Genomic DNA, 22,421 nt, shown 5'->3' on the forward strand with positions numbered 1-22,421 from the left:
CCTGGATTCAGGAGGACCTGAGTTCAAATCTGGCCTCAGACACATAACACTTGCTAGCTGTGTGACCCTGGGCAAGTCACTTAACCCCATTGCCTAACCAAAAAAAAAAAAAAAGAAAAAAAGAAATTTATTTCAGTCACTTATCTTTCCAAAATACATCATACACTTCCCAGCTTTCTTAAACAGAGTATGCTGAATATATCAAACTTTTCTCAATAACTCAGGCCATCATTATGAATATCAATTACTGTTCTGTGCTGGAATGCCTTTAGAAAACACTGAGCTATGTAGGATTATTTTGTGTCTTTACACTAAGTAGCCCCCAATTTCTCTATGCTTTTATGTGGGTAGTTCTCTGGTCTCGTAAAGCTGACATAGGGGCTACTTCTTCCTAAAAGAATTGCTATTCATTCACCATCTTATATGCAATTTTCTTTCCTGAAGTGTAAGGATTTCTCAACAATTCTTGACTCCCCATTTAAAGTCTATTCTTCCTTATTTATTTCTATTATAGATGGTCGATCCTGTCAGGAAGTAAGACTTCCATAAAAGCCAGAGGACTAGGGGTAGTACTATACCAAACATGAAGAGATTACAGCACTATTTTTAACTAGTTAGCTGCTAACTAGTTAAACTGAATTAGATATTGGACTAAGATGAAACAAAGCTATAACTTATGGATTAATCCTCTGCATTAAATTATTTTTAACTTAAAAGTTGCATAAAGAGCCTGGTCAGTGAGAAGTCATTTCAGAGGAAGGAGCAGAGAATCAGAATTTTAGAAGTGGAAAGGAATTTAGATATCTTCTAGTTCTATCTTCCATAATGATTCCAAAGTTTTCTTTTGACCAATTTTCTTATTCAAAATTCTTAAGCTATACACACTTTATTGCAGTCTACTTCAAGTTCCCCACATGCAAAAGAGATCTATCGAGTTTAAATCATGATGTGACTATTTGATTTGGGGATAGCAATTAGATCAAGATTAAATCACTATTTGCAATTAGGTAAATTTGATCTTAAGAACAGAAGATGGAGATAAGAGTGTCTGGCATTAACGAATGCAAAAAAAGGGAGCCAAGAGAATAGGTTGAAATGCATGGAAGAGAAAAATATAACACTTTACAGCCTTGGTAGGGAAGAATAAGAACACGGCAAATGAAATGATGAAAAGAACAGGATATGCCAGGCAGCTTGCTAAACAAATTCATTTCAAATTCATAATTCACAATTAAATTTCTGAATCACAAACAAAAAGCCTTTCCACATGAAAAACAACCAAAAATGACACACACAAATCCAAACCCAAAGTCTCTTCCTGTAGTATCTTAAAGCAAGTTTCAAGATAAAAATAGAAGATAAAAGAGCAGAAAACAGGTGTTAGTCCAGATTTGAAAGATTAACATCTTATCCAACTTCCACCTGATGTTCCACCTAGTGTCATACTGTGAATTTCATAGAGAAGAAAGATCACCGTTTCTCTCTGAGGGCTGCTCCGCTTGGAAATCCACGCCGAGAACGTTTCTGTTGCATCCTGTTGAAAGGGGGAACCCACCTTATAGAGGTGGGATATGATCAAAGATAATACCTTCATAATCTGGTCTTGTAAAAGGGGCCTTATTCACCTTTCCTTATGAGAAGCAATTTTTTTAAGCCAAAAATTTTCAAGTAAGATTCTGGGACTATAATCATTTCCTTATTAGTAATCGTGTGGTGGTTATTATGTAATCGCCTATTTTATCAATGATCATTCAAGTTCCCATGGGGACTGGGTATGGGTACAGAGGGGTGTGGTACCAAGGCTCACAAGATTATAAAAAGCATCACAGCACGGACCCCTGAGAATATCATTTTTTGTTAAGGTTCCAGTGTACTCAACACTGTCCTGCTCTCAACAATGACTATAAGTCACTTTCAATTCCTGGGGATGCAACAGGCTTTACAAATGGTGGTTTCAAGCCACCTGACTTCATATACAATTACCTTTCATAAAGAATCGGCAGGTGGGGCGAGGCCTCACCTTCCTATCACTAGGATCCTTCACTTCTCCTTCTTCCAGATCATCATCCTGAAACAGAGAACAAGATGAAATAATAGGAATTCTGATGACAACTTGACAACAAGGTGCCATTGTCATAAATCTACAGACATGTAAAAGCCAACTGCTTTTACCAAAAACCTTGGCCATTTTCTCTTCAGTAACCATGCATGAGAAGCAGGCTAGTCAGGAGTCAGGAAGACCTGCTTCTGACACATACTAGTCATGTGACCATGGGCAAATCATTTAATCTTTCAGTGACCCAAGCTACTCTCTAAGCCTACTGAGGTTACAGCCAAGTTGCTGATCTATACTGGAAGGGGAGCTCCTAGTATTCACCTGAGAATCTCAGGTCAAGTTAAAAAAAAAAAAAAAAAACTAACCACACCGCCCCACCCCCCCTTAAATTTTCAAGAGATGAGAAAATCTGGCCCATCAGGCAAATGACTAACAAGTTTTTGCACTTTACAATTTAATCTATTTAAGGTCTTCCAACTCTGAGGTAGACAGTATCATTATTATCATGAGTTCAGTTTGATTCTTAACTGCATAATGAGTATTAGTAAACTGTAGCATATTACCAATATTACCAATGAGGACTTGCATGTAAGAAGCAGAGTAAAAGCCATTATCCATGACATGCATGAGAAGAGGAAGCTGGTCCATTATATAGAGAATGAAAGTTAAATAGACAGGCATAAAACACCCAAAGAAAAGCCTTTTACATGTTGATAGCATGAGATAATATTTGTAAAGTACTTAACACAGTGTCTGGCACATAGAAGGTGCTTAGTAAATGTTTGTTCCCCGTTACCCACTCAGGTTGGGCAGATCTTCTTTGGAGGATTTATGAAAAGACTGAACAAGATAGAAGAATCACACAGGATGAGAGAATGTGGATGATCTGCTCTTTGCATCAATGGAAGTATCTACACTGATGAGCATACATTTGTCAAAGTACTGAAACAGAAATATCTGTACTATTTCATCTCTTCTGAAAATAAGACATTCCCTTACTCCATTAAGGGAAGAACTTGTGTCAGGTAAATAATACAAATCTGTTATATTATCACTGTTGTACAGAATTATTTTTTCTACTTGGTAAAAGATGCTGTAGGCTTATTAATTTTTTGTATTTTCTAAGAGTAAATTTTAAGTAGAAACCAGTTTTGAGAAGATTATGAAAACCTTAAACGATTCAAAGGAAAGATTTCTAAGACTAATCTTTCCTAAGGAAGTTGCTTAGATTAATTTCTTTAATTTTTATGGAAGCATCAAGTTCATACTGATACAACAATTTAAAGCCTTTTTCTCCTCCCACTTTCCATTTAGCTCTTTTTAAAAAAGATTCCCTCATAAAATTATGTGATCATCACACCAAAACCCAATGTAGTCATCTAATATCAAAGTCAATCTAACTGAAAATGGCTAGGCAGTGAGGATGAACAATATGTTGAAAAATTCTCAATATATTCCCTTAAGAAACTGGAACAAAGTCAATTCACTAAAATTACAAAAGGTAACCTCAAGAGGATTTCTTTTGTCCTTTGTTCACAGAAGAATAACATCTTTTGAAAGGTTCACAGACACTTGACTCTTCCTGTTAGTCAGTTAGTTAGCTGGAAGGTCAAATACAGATAATAAAATTATAGACAGCTAGGTGGCACAGTAGACAGAGGGCCAGGCCTGGAGTTAAAATAAGACCTAAGTTCAAATCTGCCCCCAAATTTTACTAGCTGTTTGCCCCTGGGCAAGTTACTCTGTTCCCTCAACTGTAAAATGGGGATCATAATAGCACCTACTTCACAGGGTTGTTGCAAATATCAAATGAGATAATACTTGTAAAAGCCCTTAAAAGGCACAGTGCCTAGCACATGGTAAGCACACGTGTGCTCACACTCTCTCGCCACATAAATACGTACATACCTATATGTGAGTATATATATATGTGTATATAAATACACACACACACATATATATGTGTATATATATATAATTATAGTGGACATCAATTTCCAGAAATGACTAGATGACAAATACTGTTAAGACCAACAAGAAGTGACGTGAAAATCTAATGAGATTAAAAAATACAGTATAACTAGTTGAGTTTTCAGGTAAACAAGTAATTAGCTCAGTATTCTTCTAAGTTGTAGATGATTAAAGCATACTGTCATTTTTCTACCAATGTAAGTCTTACAATGTACTTAAAACAATAGGAAAAAGGACACCTAAATCAAAACAGCCAATTCTCAAATTATTTAAAGGCCAATATATCTACATTTAGTTTGTTGATTATTCAAGTTCAGTCTTTCAAGCAGATGACTGTTTCTTATAACCTGGTAATTATCTACCAGGCAGTAGAACCATAGAGCAGTATGACCAAAAGGCAGGGAAAGAGAGAACAGGTTCAAACTCATGCAGTGGGCGCAGAATCTATACTAAAAGACAGCAGTGATCATTTCAGCAAACAAAACAACCATATGCAATTTTTACTTAGAATCTGAGTGATACAGAACATTCCCTGAAGACAATGGCTCGACCAGTGTCCAAAAGAACAACAAAATGTTGATATCATCAAGAATAACAGAAACACAAGATACTCTCTTGCTCTTATACAAAACCACAGTAGATTCCAGAGACAACCTGATAATAAAAATGCCAAAGAACTCCAGAAGATCTTAACTAACTTAACTAACGAAAATGAACAGAAGGATGTTTTAATTGGTATGTGAGATTTTTAAAAAAAAAGACTCTTCAATTTGGAAAAGCAAAAGACTGAAAAAAAAAGTGATTGAAGGTCACAAAATCATAAATGAAATAGTGAAGGTAAAAATGAGCTTGTTCATGAAATCCTGGAATATTAAAATGAAGTGATGCCTCTCAGAAACATTTCACTGGCCTCACTCACAAGCAGGTAACCCTGGGAAAGTATTCCACGTACAACTTCTTTCTGCCTCAGTTTCTCATAAAATAGTGGTAATAACAGTACGTACCTCCCCTCATAGGGTTGTTGTGAGGATCAGATGAGACAATATGTGCAAAGTATTTTACAAACCCTGAAGTGCTACATAAATGTTAACTATTAATAAGTGGCAAGCTTAGGACAAATAAGAAGTTCTAAATCACAAAGCAGACCACAAATTTATGAAACTTTACCTGACTTGAAAATATGGAACACATTTTAAAAGGTTTAGATGAATTCATGGATAATTCGCCTATAAAGATAAGAGCCAGTGGAAATCTGGGAAGATCCTAAAAGAGTTGATGTCAAAGAATGTAACCATGTCCTGTGGCATCTCCATCTCCATGCTGGCCTGGTTGGATCAGGGTCCTCAAACCCTTAATTAAAATTAATCTCATTCATGGATTAGCCATCAGTGATTTCTTTGTCCTTTTACCTTGCAGTCAAAAGAATCTAAATCTGCTATAAATAATAATCTAAAAAACTCGTATGAATAATTTCATCTCTGATGATGGTAGATACATTTGTAACTAAAGAAAATTTTATCATGGCAAAACATGAGTGATGCAAAGCTTAAGTTAAAATGTTGATCCAAGTAAAATACGTTCAAGGGGATTAATGGATGACTTGGCGCTATGATAATCAAGGAAATTAAAGCAAAAAAAGTGATGGGGGAAGGAAAGGAAAGAATCAGCTCACCTGCCACAATAACCTGTAATTTAAAAGGAAAAATAGCTGGATATATATGTCACCTTAACAGAGAAGTCCTGGTAAGTTGGAAAAAAGACCAATTCAAGTCACTTTCTACAGTTAACATAGCTAATAAACACTTGTAATTGTTCAGGATGCTGAGTAACAAGTCAAGATCTCCTTTGGTAATAAAATCCCTATTCTATTACATTCCCAAAAAGATTTAAATGAGATAACTGCTAACCAAACCAACCTTCCTGGATGCTACAGGTATGTTCTAATTTCTTTTTCAAAATGATAACTCACGCCCAGATTTTTTCCCCTTAATTTAGAAAACTAGACAATTGACTTAAATCACAATGTAAAAATGTTCGCTGCTTTTTGTAATACGTAAAAGTCATCATGCCATTCAAAACCAAAAGTATTTCCCAGTTTTTAAGTACAGGGGCCTGTGTCAAACAATTAAAGACTGGTGTTTTCCACTTATTCCAACCATTAAAGCAGTGTAGAGTGGGCAGAAGAGGACATTAGAGAGGAATGAAAAGTCAATACTGGCATATTTGAAAAAGAAAACATGAATAAATATCAATGAAAATAGAACCAAGAAGGACCAATACCCGCTTAGCAACTGATACAGGTTAAATTTACTACAGGACACAAGACTTAAAGACCACGACACAAAAAAGAAAGAAAATAAAAGAACATTTGATTCTGCATCTAGTACTATCCCAGGATGATGTGTTTTCACATCATGGTAAGAACTCATACTGAGCTACCCACACTATCCCATCTGATTTCCCTTGAATATACTGTGAACTGGCTAAGTAGGACTAGGGTTATAGCCTATGGTTGTGAAAGAGGATTTCATTTTGCTCTCTAAAGAAAACTGGTTCTAAATGGGAGCGAAAGGAAACAATACAGCATAATTAGTACCTTGCCCTAACCAGTTAAATGGCCCAATAGCAACAGGATACTGCTTAAGAAAAAATTTTTTTTTCTAAAATTCCAGATTATATCCTAGTCTTATAAAATTCACGTTCATTTCCTACTACACCAGGAAAGAAGACTTACATTTTAGAAAGATTTTCAACATGGGTTATAACATAAAGGGCTCGTGGTAACCAAAGTTTAACGGATAAGAACATCCCATTTTTGTAACATTCCTTTCACATGGGGTTTTACTATACTTAGAATTCCTTCAGTCAGGAATCATAGAATTATAGATTTAGAGTTGGAATGGACCTCAGAAGTCCCCTAGATCAGGCCTGTACAACTTGCAGCCTGCTTCGCCCGAGACTTGTAGCACACCAAAAGATGTCCTCTACGTGCAAAGGATGTTTTCCTCTACATTTTTCCCAGGCCACCCGAAATCCTTTGGCATATCAAATGGCTGTAAGTGGCTTGTGGGTCCCAAGTTGTGCAGGCCTGACCTAGATCAATCTTCTTTTACAGCTGAGAAAACGGAGGTGCAAGGACACTGAGAGACTAATCCAAGATCACACAGGCAGTGTCTCTAAGGAAAGATTTGAATCAACCACAACAAATATTTATTAAGGATCTACTCTGTGCCAGGCACTGGGAGATACCAAGGTAAAAATAAAACAATCCAGGGCAACTAGGTAGCGCAGTGGATAGAGCCAGTCCTGGAGTCAGGAGGACCTGAGTTCAAATCTGGCCTCAGACACATAGCACTTACTAGCTGTGTGACCATGGGCAAGTCACTTAACTCCACTGCCTAGCAACACCGCCCCCCACCCCAAAAAAAACCCAATCCCTTACTGAAAGATGCTTATATTCTATTGGGAGAGAGAATACAACTCATGGCTGGCACATAGTAGATGCTTAATAAATCTCTGTGTAAGTGCTGGGTTAGGGTAGGGGAAAAGATAATGAGTTGTGTTTGACCTGTTGAGACTCCTACAGGATAGCCAGTTTGAAATGTAGGACTATAGCTGAGAGAGATTAAAGATGGATATATAGAACCTGGGAGTTACTTGCATACAGATGACAATTAAAAACATGGAAGCTGATGGGGTCACTAAGGGAAAGATTTCAAAAAGAAAAGCACCAAAGACAGAGGCTTGGGGGTAGACCCACAATTAGGAGGCATGATAAGGGTGGTGATCCAGCAAGAGTCTGATTACTCAAGAGAGGTAGGAGAACTAAAAAAGAGCGGTGCTATGAAACCCTAGAAAGGAAAGATATCTCAGAGAGTAGGTTAACAGTGTAAAATGCTATGGAGAGGTCAAAAAGGATAACAACTAAGAAAAGGCCATTAGATTAGGCAATTATTGATAATTTTGTAACTGATCAACTTCAATCCAGCAAAGCCAAATGGAAAATGGCTGGAGACTGAAAAAAAAAAAAAAAAAGGAAATTAGAGCATCGACTCTAAAAGCTTTTTCTAGCTTAGCTGCAAAAGGGGAGGAAAATGTGACAATAGTTTAAGAGAATGATAGGCTCTAACGATGGTGGGGCATTTTTTGTTTTTCTGGGTTTTAAAGATGAGGGACACCTGGGAGTATTTATAGGCAGCAGAAAAAGAAACAGACAGGAACACATTTACAATTAGAAAAAGGGAATGAATGATTATGGGGACAATCTCTGGGAAACATAGGAGGGGATGAGAGCAAACAGTTGGCCTTGGTGACTCAAGAGACCACATTTCAACAGAGACCAGAACAAATGAGAAAAGAATGGGCAATAATGATATTAGGAGGTTGTGAGAAAGAGAGAAGAAAAGGAGCTCCTAATGGCCTCCATTTTTGAGATTCTCATCTATAAGCACTGGGAGAGAGGGTGGTAGGGAAAGCTTGAGAGAAGAGAGGTTTTCAAACAGCTGCTATAAGAAGTGTGATACAGATTCAATTAAGAATTAAAATGAGGGCCCAGTTGAGATTAGCTCACAAATTAGTAGTAGGCTCAGTGAGCATGACTGAATGATTTCTTTCAGCTACCTTCAGTACCTGGTGAATAGAAGCAAAGGTGGTACATGGCAGCAGTAATCCAGGATTGAAAAGAGAAGGGAACAAGGGATTTGGGAGTAGAGGATCAAATAGGGAGAAAAAGTGTAGCATATACAGGAGTCACAGACTAAGAAAGTACAGGATAGGATTAAGACAAACTGAGACATGGAATGATAGGTGGTTATATTTAGATAAAGGAATTTTAGAGTTTTTGGATGACAGTGAGAGCAAGAGTGTGATCATCTCTGTGCAGCTGAGGTGGAATGGTAGATAGAGTTGAGGAGCTGGAGGTCCTAGGAGGTTAAAATGTTTGAAAGACTATCAACATGTATTGTTAAAGCCATTTAATATAACAGCAGTAATTTGGGGTTGAGAAAGTCAAGAGTCAGGAATGGAATTCCATGAGAAAGAAAAGTATGACCTGTGATTAAATAACTGCCACCAGGCTCCAGATTGACTGACATAGTTGGATAGAGTGGACTTCAAAGGAGGAGAAGATGCTGAGTGAAAATGGAAGAGGGAGAATCTGAAAATGGGAAGCAAGAACATTGTGACTGTTCCTGCTGGACTAATGTGTTGTAGGGTCTGGGAGAAGAAGGAAATGGCCCTGGAAAAGAGGGCTGGATCCTCTGCCTCTATCTAGAGTCAGTGCTTCCCCAATGCACCACAATGCTCCCTGGTTTCAAAGAAATTCTCTCTCCCCCTCCTAAACCCCTTCTCAAAAACACAGCAGCATTCTGTTCTTTGGAAAGTCAAATCCATTGCTAGAGGCTCATGAGACATGAATACAACGTTAGGACAATTAACTTTCCTTATCCAGGTTAAGGTTAATTTAATATCTACAAACCAAAGTAAGCAGGAATGATCAGAAAATGTATAGATAATCCAAAATTGACACTTTAAATAACTTTATTCTCTTTCCTTGACTAGCCTTTAGCCAAATCCAACATGTAGTAAATTAGCTAAATTTGAGTTTCAAGGCATTTTCTTTCCCATCTTTACTGTATGGCAAAAGCGTTAATGATCAGTGAAGTTTAGTAAGCAGTTTAGTAAGGGACTATGAACAAAAATGATCCATGGTCATTTATTATCAATTCAATTATACAATCCAACAATCACCAAGTCATGCTTAATATGATTAGCTAAATGCCCAGTCTAGGAATATCCTTTACAACATTTCCTGGACCAATATCATTTTGCAATGGCATCACTAGTACACTATAATCATGACATATTATACCAAACCCTATAAAATCATGAAACCCAGCTAATCATCTTTTTAAACATTCTGTGGAACTGTTTCCCCCATATCTTTCTGCCTAATGTTATGTTTTCAGATGATTAACTAATGACATTGGACAGCTGAGTAATATGTGTGTACAAGCAAAAATGTATGCCAAGTGAGTAGAAAATCTAGTTTGTTTCCTTGGGAGAGGGCAGGAATACTAAAAACTAGTTAAATTTATGTTAGTTTTCTAGGCTATTACTTACATCAATCTCTCCATCATCTATTTCTCCATCATCTTCCTCCTTTTTTTTCTCCTTGAGAGATTCCAGGGGCTCCTTTTCCTCCCCATTTTTACCACTGGACTTCTCCTCTTCCTCGGGAGTGCCTTCTCCTTTCTCGTCCTCATCTTCTCCAGCAGCCTTCTCAGCCTCATCCTCTTGAGCAGTAGTTGCTGGTTCCTCAGGAACCTCCTCATCATAATCTAATTCATGTTCATCCAGTTCTCTCGTGACTGAAGAGGCTTCATCTCTAAGATCATTTGTCCTATCTTCCTCCTCCTCCTCCTCCTCCTCTTCCTCCTCTGGACAGGGGGAGTTCTTAAGCTCTCTGCTCTGATCATTATTATCAGAGTCCTGAGATTTGCTTTCACTTAATCGGTCCTCCTCCTCTGAATGATTCTCCTCTTCACCCTGACTCAATGCCCTCGCTGCATCTTCCTCCTCTTCCTCCAAATCAGTGCCCCTCCCCCCCTCTCCATCCAGCTCCCGGTCAGACCCACTTTCTTTCAGAATGTCGTCATCTGAGAGCTCTTGCTGCTCTTCCTCTGGAGATCCAGGATCTCGATCCGGGCTCTCACACACATCCATCAGTATCCTCTGGCCTACAAAAGAAAGAGAAATAGATACATTTACCAAATTCAACACAAACTGGGAAATAAATTTCATTTCCTAGTTCTACTGGCCTGAAGGGGAGATAACAGGTGTACGTGTCTCTCTTTCATCTGGCTTTAATCCTGAACAGATATTCTCTTTAATTTAGACTCTTATTCTCCAAACTCTGGATGCTATGCTTCCTAGGATCATATATTTAGAGCTGAAAGGGACCTCAAAACCCCCTATTTTAGAGATAAGGGGACTGAGCTCAGCCCAGAAGTTAAATGACTTGACCAAGCTTAGGCAGTGAGTAAGTGGCAGAGCCAGGATTTGAATCCAACTTCTTAGGCATGAAATCTAGAACTCTTACTACTATACCATTCCAAGAGAAAATAGGCAATTAACTTTAAAATCATATAGATCCAATTAAGAATAATAAATTAATGTGCTATTTATAAACCACTTAAGAGATTTTTAGCAATGACAATTTAAATGAAATATGCCAAATGGGTAAGATCTTCCATATCCTCAGCATGCTGCCTCCCTGAACTCTACCTGCCCCTAAATACAAATGCAATTTAAGGCATGTTACAATGTTACAATTTTGATACAAGATCCCTCTCCCCTACCCCAATTCTAACAGTTAGTAAGAAAAAAAAGTCAATGAGATCTTTTGCTGTAGGAGCCAACAATGTGATTTTATGTGACATGTTGCTTTTGAAATTAAAGGTGGCCTCCACATGGTAACCACTGATAATATACATGGCACCAGATTGTAAGCCATAAACCTACCTTTGGCTTTAGAGTTAACCTTAGGGGCCTAAAGCAGAATAATTGTAGACAGCTCTTTAGCAACTCTCAGCATGCATTTCAAAGGGTATCCACGTTGGTGCCTGTCACTTTTCATGTATAGGTACTGTGTTAACATCCACCCAGATCAGAATACCTATTAAAAATAAGTTAGGATAATAGATAGTGGGCCCTAGTGGTCTATAAGACCTGGGACAACTCTATCCACTGGAAGGAATGGATTTATCTGTATCAGTTTACACTCCAAAAGTAGAACAGCACTTGTCATACAAAAGATGCCCACAGAAGCAAAGGTTTAGAATGCTACGAACTAAAGAATTACTAGCCTGGCCTCCAAGGCTAGTAAACGGAGACCATAATTCAGTATAATATTTTAGGCCATTTTGTACTGTCAGGTAATTTGATGGACATTGTCATATCTACAATGAGGGACTCCTTCCTTCCCACCAAAATTCTGACTCATGACTCATGACTTTGATATAAGTTGCCAATGGGTATATTCACCTGTAGAGAAGAACTTCTGGTAGAAAATTCTCCATATTACGAGAGCTGTGCTTACATGATGCTGACAGTCTCATTCTGCTCTATTTCAGAAGATATTCAAGTCTATTTTTACTACTCCAGATTTAATTATAAAGTGCACACATGCTGGTATCCCACTCAGATGCTTTAGGAGGGTACTTTGTTCTTCCTTCTCCTGTTTTTAAATGCAGGGCAAGATGGCTGACATTTACTAATTTCATTCTGCATGTTGGTGGCAGAAAAAACACTGAGCAGTTTTCATGCAGTCCTCTGAAATCTACAGGGATGTACACACTGGCTACATTCACAGCATCACAGGATTTAGAGCTGAAAGAGACTTTAGAGATTATCTAGTTCAACCCCCTCAAAAGATAGAGAAGACCAGGAGGGTCAGAGATGGGAAATGACTTGCCCAAAAACTCACATGGTATATTCAGGGATCGGATATTTCTCAATTCCACCCTTCCCCACACACTATCACCCAATTAGTAGTCACATTTGAACCCAGGTTTTTTTTTTACTTTAAATTCAACATGCATTTCAATATAATACAATACAGCTAACCTCATACCCTGGTAGATTTCTACTTCAGTCTTTCCCTAAACAGCACTGCCTGAACACTCATTTCAGGCTATGCCCGCCATGGCACAGCCTGAACACTCATTTCAGGCTATGCCCGCCATGGCACATCTACAATCCACCCCCTTCTAACATAGCCTCAGACGAATCCTCCCACCTCTGAGTTTTTTCCTTCTCTGCCACAATCTCAATAATGAAACTGGATAGTAATATCACAAGCACACTATTCCCTTAGTGATGTTGGGCAAAAAATGTACACTGAATTAAAGCCTATCAATCATACAGTGCTTACTGCTTTAGGCAGAAAGTCTTTGGAGCTCACTCTTTTCAAAAGTAAAATGTGTTTAAAAGCATAGAGAAATAAAGTCAAAGCTCAGAAATTCACTTCTCTAAAGAGCTAAAGCCACAACTCTGACAACAATTTATTGTTTTAACAAATGAAAAAACTATCTGTGAGGAACATGTCATGGCAATTTACTTTAAGATGAGTTTGTTTAGAACCTAGGATTTCGTGTGTGTAGCAAATTCGGTAGTGTAAATTCCCTCCAGCAATGAAGTTAGGCTACTTTGTAACTTAAAGAGTGTTAGACAGTTGCTGGGTGGCAATGAAGTTAATTGTCACACTGTTAGTATGTGTCAAAAACAGCACTTGAACCCAAGTCTTTCTGATTTCAAGGTCAATCCTCTACTCCCTGACTTGTTTCCAGAAACTGGCCAGCCAGCCAGAATGAAAGGAAGAAAATAAAGAGAAGGTTAAGAGCCACAGATATGTATAAGCCATTAACAGAAAATATGGGGCACTTGTTTTCTTGTCCATCTGAAGTTGCAAAAAAGTAAACAGACCCATTTTACAAACTATTCAACACCACCATGGAAACGCATCCTTGAATGGGAAAGGGAAGGAGACAAAACAGGATCTTTTTCTTTTTGCAAAGTAATCCTGTTTGAATTTCATGCTTCATGCTGCTCTAAGCATGTGAATAAAGGTGGAAGAAAAAAACTGATCCTCTGTGCCAGGGAGAACAAGAATTCTGGTCCTTCTGCTGACACTTCTCATTTCCTCCCCCTGAATCAAGTGGGAATAGGGGTTGACATCAATTAACAATAGCGGTCAAAAGGTCAGCAGCCTAAACTATAATAAGGTGAAAATCTCATTTTTCAAGCCTTGGTGATGAGATAATATTAACATATTGTACACTTAAGAGCCACTTTTGCACTGACTGGTTACTGTAAAAGAGTCTTTTGTACTCTATGTGATGAATTTAGATAATCCTTAAAAGAATGTCTTATCTATGTCTATCTCTCAAGAAATGAACAGACACCAGATTTCATGGACTGCCCACAAAAGCAAATTTATCTACAAAATTAAGTTCCAATTGAAACCATAGCTAAAAACCATGTACCTGATGGGCTGTAGATATCTCCTGCATATGTCTGCTAAACGCAGAATCACTGCTGGATTTTAAAGGTTACGGTCTGGTCTAACCCTCATCTAGTCTAATCTTCAGTTATGATCTAATTATGACATATGACATATACTTTTATTCAATGCTCTTATGTTCCATGCACTATCATAGTCTACTTCTAGACCTTTACATATATAGATAATTCATTATAAAGCATGCTAATCTAGTTTAAATTTAATTAGATAAAGAACCAACTGCATTTTACATTTAGGTAAAAGAACTTAAGACCTTAAATGAGGAAATGTAGAAATGAATGCCTTTCTGACTTTGAATTAGTCTTAACCAGTCCAAGAAAAGGGCTTGTAAGTAAACAGAAGAAAATTCATTTTAAAACTTGCTGTGTCCTTCCTATATGGAAAGAACATTATAGGTAGTTCCCAATTTGCAAACACCAGACTTTGAAAAACCTTTACCACTAAGAACAATTATTGATCAAAGCTCTACCTGCCTTCTGGATGACAGCTTCCACGTCTGCCACCAGAAGTAGTAACATCTCATTTCCACGGATTTCATCCTTCACCCAACTTTCTCCCTTATTCTGTTAAGTACCAGCAAAGCTCCAACTTAGAATGCCCCATATCTTCTTGCTGCTATATCCTATTCCCTGTTACTCACACAAGTTTTAGAGAGACCCAAAAAGTTCAAGGAATCTTACATACTAGAGTTCAGTCATGTTATATATTAAAAGAGATTGGGGGGGGGGCGACCCTGGAAACCTAAGCACCATTTATAAAAACTGTTTCTATGGAAAATGCCATATTTCAAGTTCCAAACAACCAGCCAAAAATGATCTTGTGGAACACAACCTATTCCTAAGTTGGAAACTGCCTACACTAACAGCAGTAGGGCATTTCCTCTGAACTGTATTCTTCCAAAAGTGGTTGATAAATCAAGAAGCATTTATTAAGTGCCTACTATATGTCAGGGGGATATAGCTGGGGATACCAAGAAAACATAAAACATCTCTTGCTCTCAAAGAGCTACATAATACCAAAAGAGACATGTATACAGTCAAGTGCCCACTTATGTCTTACTGCAGCTCCCCTTATGCAACAGCTTATTTTTCTAAAATAAATACATGGATTTACTTTAAGCCCAAGGTATAGTGATGGCCAAAAGGATCAAACATGTGGCCTTGGCTTTAGATTATGTAATGGCAGACTTTTCTATGATTTGAACTTGGTACTACAAATGGTGCTGGATAAAAGAATAGTCTAATAAAAACAATCCAGAATGTGACCAACTAAAATCAATCTCCAATTCCACAGGAAATGCTGCCTCAATGTTTATTCCTGTGAAATTATCTCTTATCATAAAGGCTCAGGGGGATCTATTCCAATCTATACTTGGACAAGAATTCCCTCTACATCTTCAACAGTCACCCAGGCTCTTTTTAGATCCTGATTCCTATTTAACATATAAGCTATCTCTTCCAGATTTGAGTTATCTTCCAATTAAATAAACACTCCATTCATGCCTTCAAAATTATTAAAATGCTGAACTAAGGTCAGTAGCAAACACAGACACAAAGACATACACATATTTTTAAAATTATAAAAAACTAAGCACTTGCTAGGCTTGTCCCCTTATAAATTATATTTTTAAGTCCTTACTTTAGCATGTTGGAAGAGAAGTTACTTAAAAGAACTCCCCAAATTCTATTTCCTATATTCTTCAAGGCTGAAGACAAGCTTTCATGTGCTCATAAGAATGTGCCAGAGCAATAAAGGCACTAAGTCCTCACTTTCCAGGCAGCCAGTTCTGCCTTTCCTTGTAAGACTAGAAAAATTTAAGTCTGTAGTGTTATACTAAGCGTCTTTTATAAGGATAAATGGTTTCACTCTCTAAGGACTTTCTTTTTTAACACAACAGTGAGAAATTTGAAAACCATTACAACATAAAAGAAAAGTATCATTTAGTATAAGAGAAAGAGCACTGGGTTCTAGAGTCAGAGAACCTAGGTTCATAACTCATTATTGCTGCTTACTACCTTTGTAAACATTCTTAACTTCCCTGGGTCCTGGCTTCTCCATCTGTAAAATGAGGGAGTCCAATTACATGACCTGAGTCCCTTCCAGCTCTAGTTCTATTAAATCTATCAATCCATGAGCCTCTGACAGCAGCATCAGACCAATTATGCCAATGTGGTTTAGTTAGAAAGAGTCCTTGACTATCTGTCAGAAGACCAGGGTTCTTCAATCTGTCACTAACTACTTGTATGACTTTAAGTTGCTAAAAAAAAATACTGACAATAACCACCACTTTATAGCTACACAGAACTTTACAGTTTTCACAGATGTTTTCACATACATTCTCTCATAATATCTCTGGGTCTCAGTTTCCTCATTTGCACTACAAAAGGTCTGAAACAGGTGATTTTTATGGTTGCTTCCAGATTTAACACTCTACTACCATAAAAAGGGCTAGTTCAGAAAAATTTGGTTTACTTTAGTTTAACAAATGGGACATTCTCTGAACAAAAGTCTTAGCTGACTTCTAACAATTTTGATCAATTTTGTCTTCTTAGATAATCTAATACTAACCTATGATCATGAATTCATATCAAGATTTAGAGCCTAATCTTCAGGACCTCATTCACACATTTAAGGAATTGCCTATGACATGTGAGATATTACTGAAATGATAAGACTGACTATTAAGAAGTAAAATTTTGAGATTCATGATTTCAGCAATGTGAATTCCATACAAAGTCTATAACAACTGCATACCTAAATTAGACTATGTTAATGAAATACTGAGGCCAAATAAATTCATCACCCTGTCACAGTTCTACTGATAAGACTTCAATGAACTAGGCTGGTCCTCAAACAAGTTCTTTGCCAGTGCCTTACTCAAAATTTTGTTAGGATTTGCTGGACTTTTGTGCTCTGCTGGCACAACCTTCAAGAAAGCAGTATTACCTCCAACCATCATAAAGCAAGAGAAATAATTTGGCTTGGTTTTTAATATCTAAATTACGTAAACACCCTGCAAGGCCACACATTTATTCCAACAAATACAGCTCATTTATAAGACAAAGGAAAATTTTAGTAACAGTTTTATTTAAACTCCTCTTTCAGATATATGACAGTATTTTCAAATATATTCAATAGTGGCAATTCTTTGTCCTTTTAGGGAACAATTTGAGTTCAGAAAGAGTAAAAAGCAATCTCAAGTCAAGTCTAATGAATAATTGAGAGATCAAACTGGGTAGTAAGATTTTTAGTCAAAAAAACAAGTACTACTATAAATAATCACGTTGGTATTCTTCCCTAGCTTGTAAAGACTTTGAAGGCAAAGAGAACTCCTTAAAATGTTTTGCCCAATAATAGCATTATTGGAATTCAAGTACATAGCTTCCCAAGATGACTTTCTGAAGGTCAATATTAATTTGGCTGTATGAGTTCTTATATGCATATTTTAAAATTTTTATTTTGTAAAGCATTCTTACTTTACAGCCATAACTCCTAGACCACAAAGGAGAGCTACCCAAAAGGTAAACACTCCCATAAGGAAATGTATGGTTGGTGACAGAGCATTTTTATTAATTTCCCTCAGATTTAACTATGAGAGTCATCGATCTATTGGAACCCTTTCCCCCCCCCCACCCCGAGTCCTAGGGCAGTCATTCATGCTTTAACAGTCCAGAATTATTGAAATGTGGTAAAGTCAAAAACTACTTTGATCACAGGCAAGGCTTTACTGCACTTTTTCTGAAGTGGCAATACTGCTTCTCTATGGTTACAGATCAGCACCTAAAGGCTTGGGACACATCCCCACCTCAGGAAACTGTTTGGTTGAAAAAAGGTTTCCTGGACTTGGTGAAGCTGGCTCAATCAATGGTCAAGGTTTAACCTCTGACAAAAGTATGTACCCCAATCTTCCAGAGGGAATGGGGGTAGGGCGATCCCAATCCCCTTGTCACGCAAAGAGTTAAATCACTGAAAAAGAACTTAGAAGACTTACTGATCAGAAAGAAAACCAATGATATGTCACAAAATGACAAACACTCACAAACGCACAGATAATGAGACTCTTAATGTTAAATAAAATGTAAAACTCTCCTAAATTTGCAAGTTCTTGACACATAGTAAGCGCTCAATAAATGCAGGACTTGATTTGACAATGGTTTAGAGACCTCGACCATCTGAACTCTCAGAAGCCTCCGCTTTCTCATCTGTAAAATGGAAATAACATTTGCACTAAGACTTCCAGTTCTTTGTAAACCTTAAAGTGCTGTAGGAATATTTTTAAAGGTTTATGTAATAAACTTCCACTCTCCAGAACAAAGCACAGTGGCCAAATTTATGTAGCAAAGTCTAGGTTTTAGTGTTAGCTCTGCTACTAATTGAAAATATGCACAAGAGCAGAAATCTTCATACTTTCCCTACCATTGTTACAGTTACCTCGAGCCAATCAATAACCCTCCCAGTTTGTTTCCATCTTCCCAATCAAACAGACATGGAATCGACGCTGTCGTTCTTTTTCCAATAGGTCCAAGTGTGTTCTGGAGCACAGCCAACAGGCGCGCTCCAGTGAAGAAAGACAGCAAATTCTTAGCATTTCCCACCCAAAAGTTTCTCACGCCTGAACTTTCCGCGCAGAGAACCCCTAGTAGACCGGGGCTGCTAGCCTTAGTGGTCGGTCAGCAGGAGCCAAGAAAATCTCGGGCTCAGGATCCGTGACAGCTCCAGACAGGCCAGGCAGGCGCAGGGTGCGACCCCCACGGGCGTCCAGCCCCCACCGGACAGCCCCCTTGCGCAGCCAGGGTCTCAATGGACCGGCCGGCAGCGGCCCGCCTTCCGGAGGCAGTAAAGGAGCGGGATCGTGCGTGCTTTGGGGCCGCATACCCCCGCGCACGCCGATCCCCCACGGAGCTCGGCGCCGAACCTGGCCCCTCCCCCCCACGCCCCACACGCGCGCACGCGCACACACTCGCGCGCGCCGGGGGAGCCACGAGCCCTGAAGTGCTCGAGCCCCTCCCCCCTCCCCGCCTCCTAGGCCCCGGCGCGCGGCCCGGCCTCTCCTCCAGGGCCGCCGCCCCCCGGCCGGCCCCCGCCGCGGCCTCCAGCCCAGGCCGGGCCTGCGCCGCCGCCGCCGTCGCCCAGCCCCCGGCGCCCGCTCCTCACCTCACCTCAGCGCGAGGGCGGCCGCGGAGGAGAGGAGGGGGACGGGGAGGGGGAGGGGGGCGGCGGCGCGGTGAGGCGTCTTCCCGGTCCTTCCGCTCCTCACGGACCTTGGCTGCTTCGGCTCCGGCTCCGGCTCCGGCTCCGGCTTCGGCTTCGACTTCGGGGCGACGCGGGCGGAACAAACGGGCTCCACTACCCGCGGGGGCCGGCCATTGTGCGACGTCATCAGGCCGCGACCGCCTCTCTCCAGAGAGCGGGCTTCCCTCCCTCCTTCTCTCCCTGGCCCGGGCCAGGGCGCTCCGCCCCCTCCTCTCTCCGCGCCGCGCCCTGTCGTGCGTGCCGTGCGTGCTGTGCGTGCCTTGCGTGCCACGCTTAAAGAGACAGGCGCTGCCTCCAGCGTGAGAACTTGCATAAAAGGGAGGCGGGAGGCATTGGGGGAAGGGAAGGATGGGGAAAGATAAACGGAGGCATGTCGGTCAATCAGTCCCTCAAGCCAATAAGAATTTATTACATACGTGCTGGGTTTTAGCCATTATTCTGCACCCTGGAGAGACAAGGACAAAAACGAAACAGCTCCTGCCCTAAAGGGCTTAACGTTCTAACGTGTGCACGCATGTAGGCAGGCACATGAAGATACAATGTAGCTTTGAGGATGGGGGCGAGGTCCCAAGCAGCAGAGGGAGACCCTGAAGAGCCTGAGTCTGATGAAGAAAACAGCAGTTGAGCTGAAAAGGATTTCAAGAAAGATGGAAAATGGGGCGCCGAATATATCTGTGGTCGGGGGCGGGGCAGAGGACAGCCATAAGCCATCACGGAGTCCCGTGAATGGAGGGGGGGGTGGGGAGGGATGGGGAGGGGAAGAGAGGGAAAGAATGTGTCAGAAGACTGGAATGAGATGATGGGAGTCAGACTATGAAGAGCTTGTTTATATTTGTTAGCACATAGTTGGTGCTTAATAAATGCTTATTAATAATTGGGCAGCTAGGTGGCGTAGTGGATAGAGTGCCGAGGGTGGCCCTGAGTTCAGATGTGGCCTCAGACGCCAGCAGTGTCATCCTGGGCAAGTCACTTAACCCTGTTTGCCTGTTTTCTCCTACGTAAAATGAGTTAGAGAAGGAAATGACACCATTCCAGTATCTTTGCCCCTAAAAACCCAAATGAGGTCACAAAGAGTCAGACACAGTTGAAAAAGGACTAAACAACAAGCAAGAATGTTTAGTGAATGAATGGGGAGTTTATTATGGCTGGGTTGGAAGTGGTGGTGCTAACATAGGAAAACATCCTTTAGGAAAAATTGCTTTGAGAAGCTTCAGGTAGGGAAACCAGTTATGAGAGTATTCAGGTGACAGGTGATAAGGACCTGAACTGGGGTGGTAGTTGTTTGAGAGACTAGGAAGGAAGAAAATAACCATTTATTAAGCCCCTACTATGTTCCAGGTACAGCTATATCTCATTTGATCTTTACAACCACTCTGGAAGGTAGGTGCCATTATTATACCCCATTTTACAGATGAGGATATCGAGACAGACAAAGGTTAAGTGATTTGCCCAGGTCACCTACAGGGTAGGACAGGTAATGATGGGGATGGGCTCTTAACTCCTAAAAGGAAAAGATCGTGTCTTTGGGATCTGGACCTCTAGAAGGAAAAGCCCTGGGCTTTCCCATTTGGCCAAATCTCTGGCATTTGCCTGAGGCTATAGTCCTATCCACTGGCCTTTTGTTATCACCTCTCCCCAATCTCCCAATTCTTCATTACCCTAAACCTAGCATAGCCCTTCATTGTCTCACCTCCCTATGGCCCCCAGCTGCTTCCCACCCTTAATCCTATCTAGGCTACAGTCTCCCTGGGCCACGTGGTCCAGGCCCTTGCATTTTGTTACCTCACAGTCACACACCCCCCCACCCCCCCACCCCCCCACCCCCCCACCCCCCCCCGGTTTAGTGGCCACTCCCATCCAGATCCTTCTTAGACTGCCTTCTTCAGTCATTCCAGACTACCTGGTCACTCCTAGATCCCCTCCAGTCTTTCTGTATATAAAGTCCATCTGGCTCAGATTCTAAAGAACTGGCCCTCTTGCATTATCGATGTAAATGCTTAGATTCTTTAAGAGGCTGGCCAATATGGGGGATTCTTTAAATCTCACCCACCCAGATTGACGTTCTAATAAACCTTGTCTTCAGCTGAAAGAAGGGTTGGGTTGAATTCATTCAGGCAGAACCTGAGTGTGGTGATTTTTCGATCCCAACACCTCTAAACCTCTAAACCTCAGCAGTAATTACTGTCTGAGGGCAGATTTGAACTCATTTCTTCCTGACTTCTGGGCCACAGAACTGCCTCCTATGAGGAAACATTGCATATAAAACCTTAGTGACTGAAGGGATAGTGGTACCTAAACAGAAGTAGAAGAGTGTGGAAGAGGGATTTAAAAAAAAGAAAAATGGATGAATTCTCTTTTGAGTTTGGTTGCTTCAGGAAATTGGATGGGTCTACACCCCCAGAGGGAGACTAGAGCTGTATATATCAATGTAGGAGTCATTTGCACAGAGAATATGGAACCCATATCAAAAGCAGTCACCAAGTGAGAGAATGAGGAGAGGCATAGGTCAGGACCTTGGGGTACACTCATGGGAATGTGGTATGAATGACGATTCAGCCAAGGAGAAGGAAAAACAAGAGGTCAGGCAGGTAGGAAAAGAGCCAAGAGAAAACTGAAAAGAAGAGGAGACTGTATATGGGGGGGGAGAGGGTGTCAAAAACTGTTTAATCAGAAGCCTTAAACCTTCCTGGAACACCTTCCTTCTGTGGACCTAATGTGCCTAAGGAATTGCATCTAGTAAGCATTTAAGTGCTGTGTGCTGGATACCCTCACAAAGTGAATCAGCTCTGGGAGCCCACCTTTTATTGGGAAATCAATAAACATTTATTTGATGCTGAGGCTGGCTATACAAAAAGAGGCAAAAGGCATTCTCTGCCCTCAAGGAATGAAAGACTTAATGGGAGAGACAACATTCAAACAAATATATACAAACTATGTACAGGATAAATAGAAAATAACAGAAGGCATGAGAATTAAGAGGGGTTTGGAAAGACTTCTAGTAAAAGAAGGGATTCTAGTTGGGACTTAAAGGAAGGCTGGGAGGTCAGTAGTTGGAGCAGA

General features: G+C 40.1%; 1 protein-coding gene across 7 annotated transcripts in view; it reads right to left on the reverse strand.

The window, feature by feature from the left end:
• Positions 1-19,479, reverse strand: part of ZC3H18 (zinc finger CCCH-type containing 18) — an 84,648-nt gene extending 65,169 nt beyond the window's left edge. For 2 of the 7 annotated variants that reach the window (XM_027846783.1, XM_027846749.1), the window contains exons 1-4: positions 19,370-19,479; positions 10,148-10,764; positions 1,984-2,068; positions 1,475-1,555 (exon numbers count right to left, since the gene is read on the reverse strand). In XM_027846783.1, the coding sequence (XP_027702584.1) occupies positions 1,475-1,555; positions 1,984-2,068; positions 10,148-10,750 (769 nt within the window). In that variant the 5' untranslated portion in view covers positions 10,751-10,764; positions 19,370-19,479. Of the gene's footprint in view, positions 1-1,474; positions 1,556-1,983; positions 2,069-10,147; positions 10,765-12,070; positions 12,164-18,539; positions 18,614-19,262; positions 19,310-19,369 lie in introns of those variants that run through there. The other 5 variants (XM_027846792.1, XM_027846778.1, XM_027846757.1 and 2 more) reach the window with 4 other exon arrangements.
• Between the last annotated feature and the right edge of the window lie 2,942 nt (positions 19,480-22,421).

This window comes from Vombatus ursinus, unplaced genomic scaffold (genome assembly GCF_900497805.2).
Source record: "Vombatus ursinus unplaced genomic scaffold, bare-nosed wombat genome assembly UNPS02005286.1, whole genome shotgun sequence".
Classification (NCBI taxonomy): domain Eukaryota; kingdom Metazoa; phylum Chordata; class Mammalia; order Diprotodontia; family Vombatidae; genus Vombatus; species Vombatus ursinus.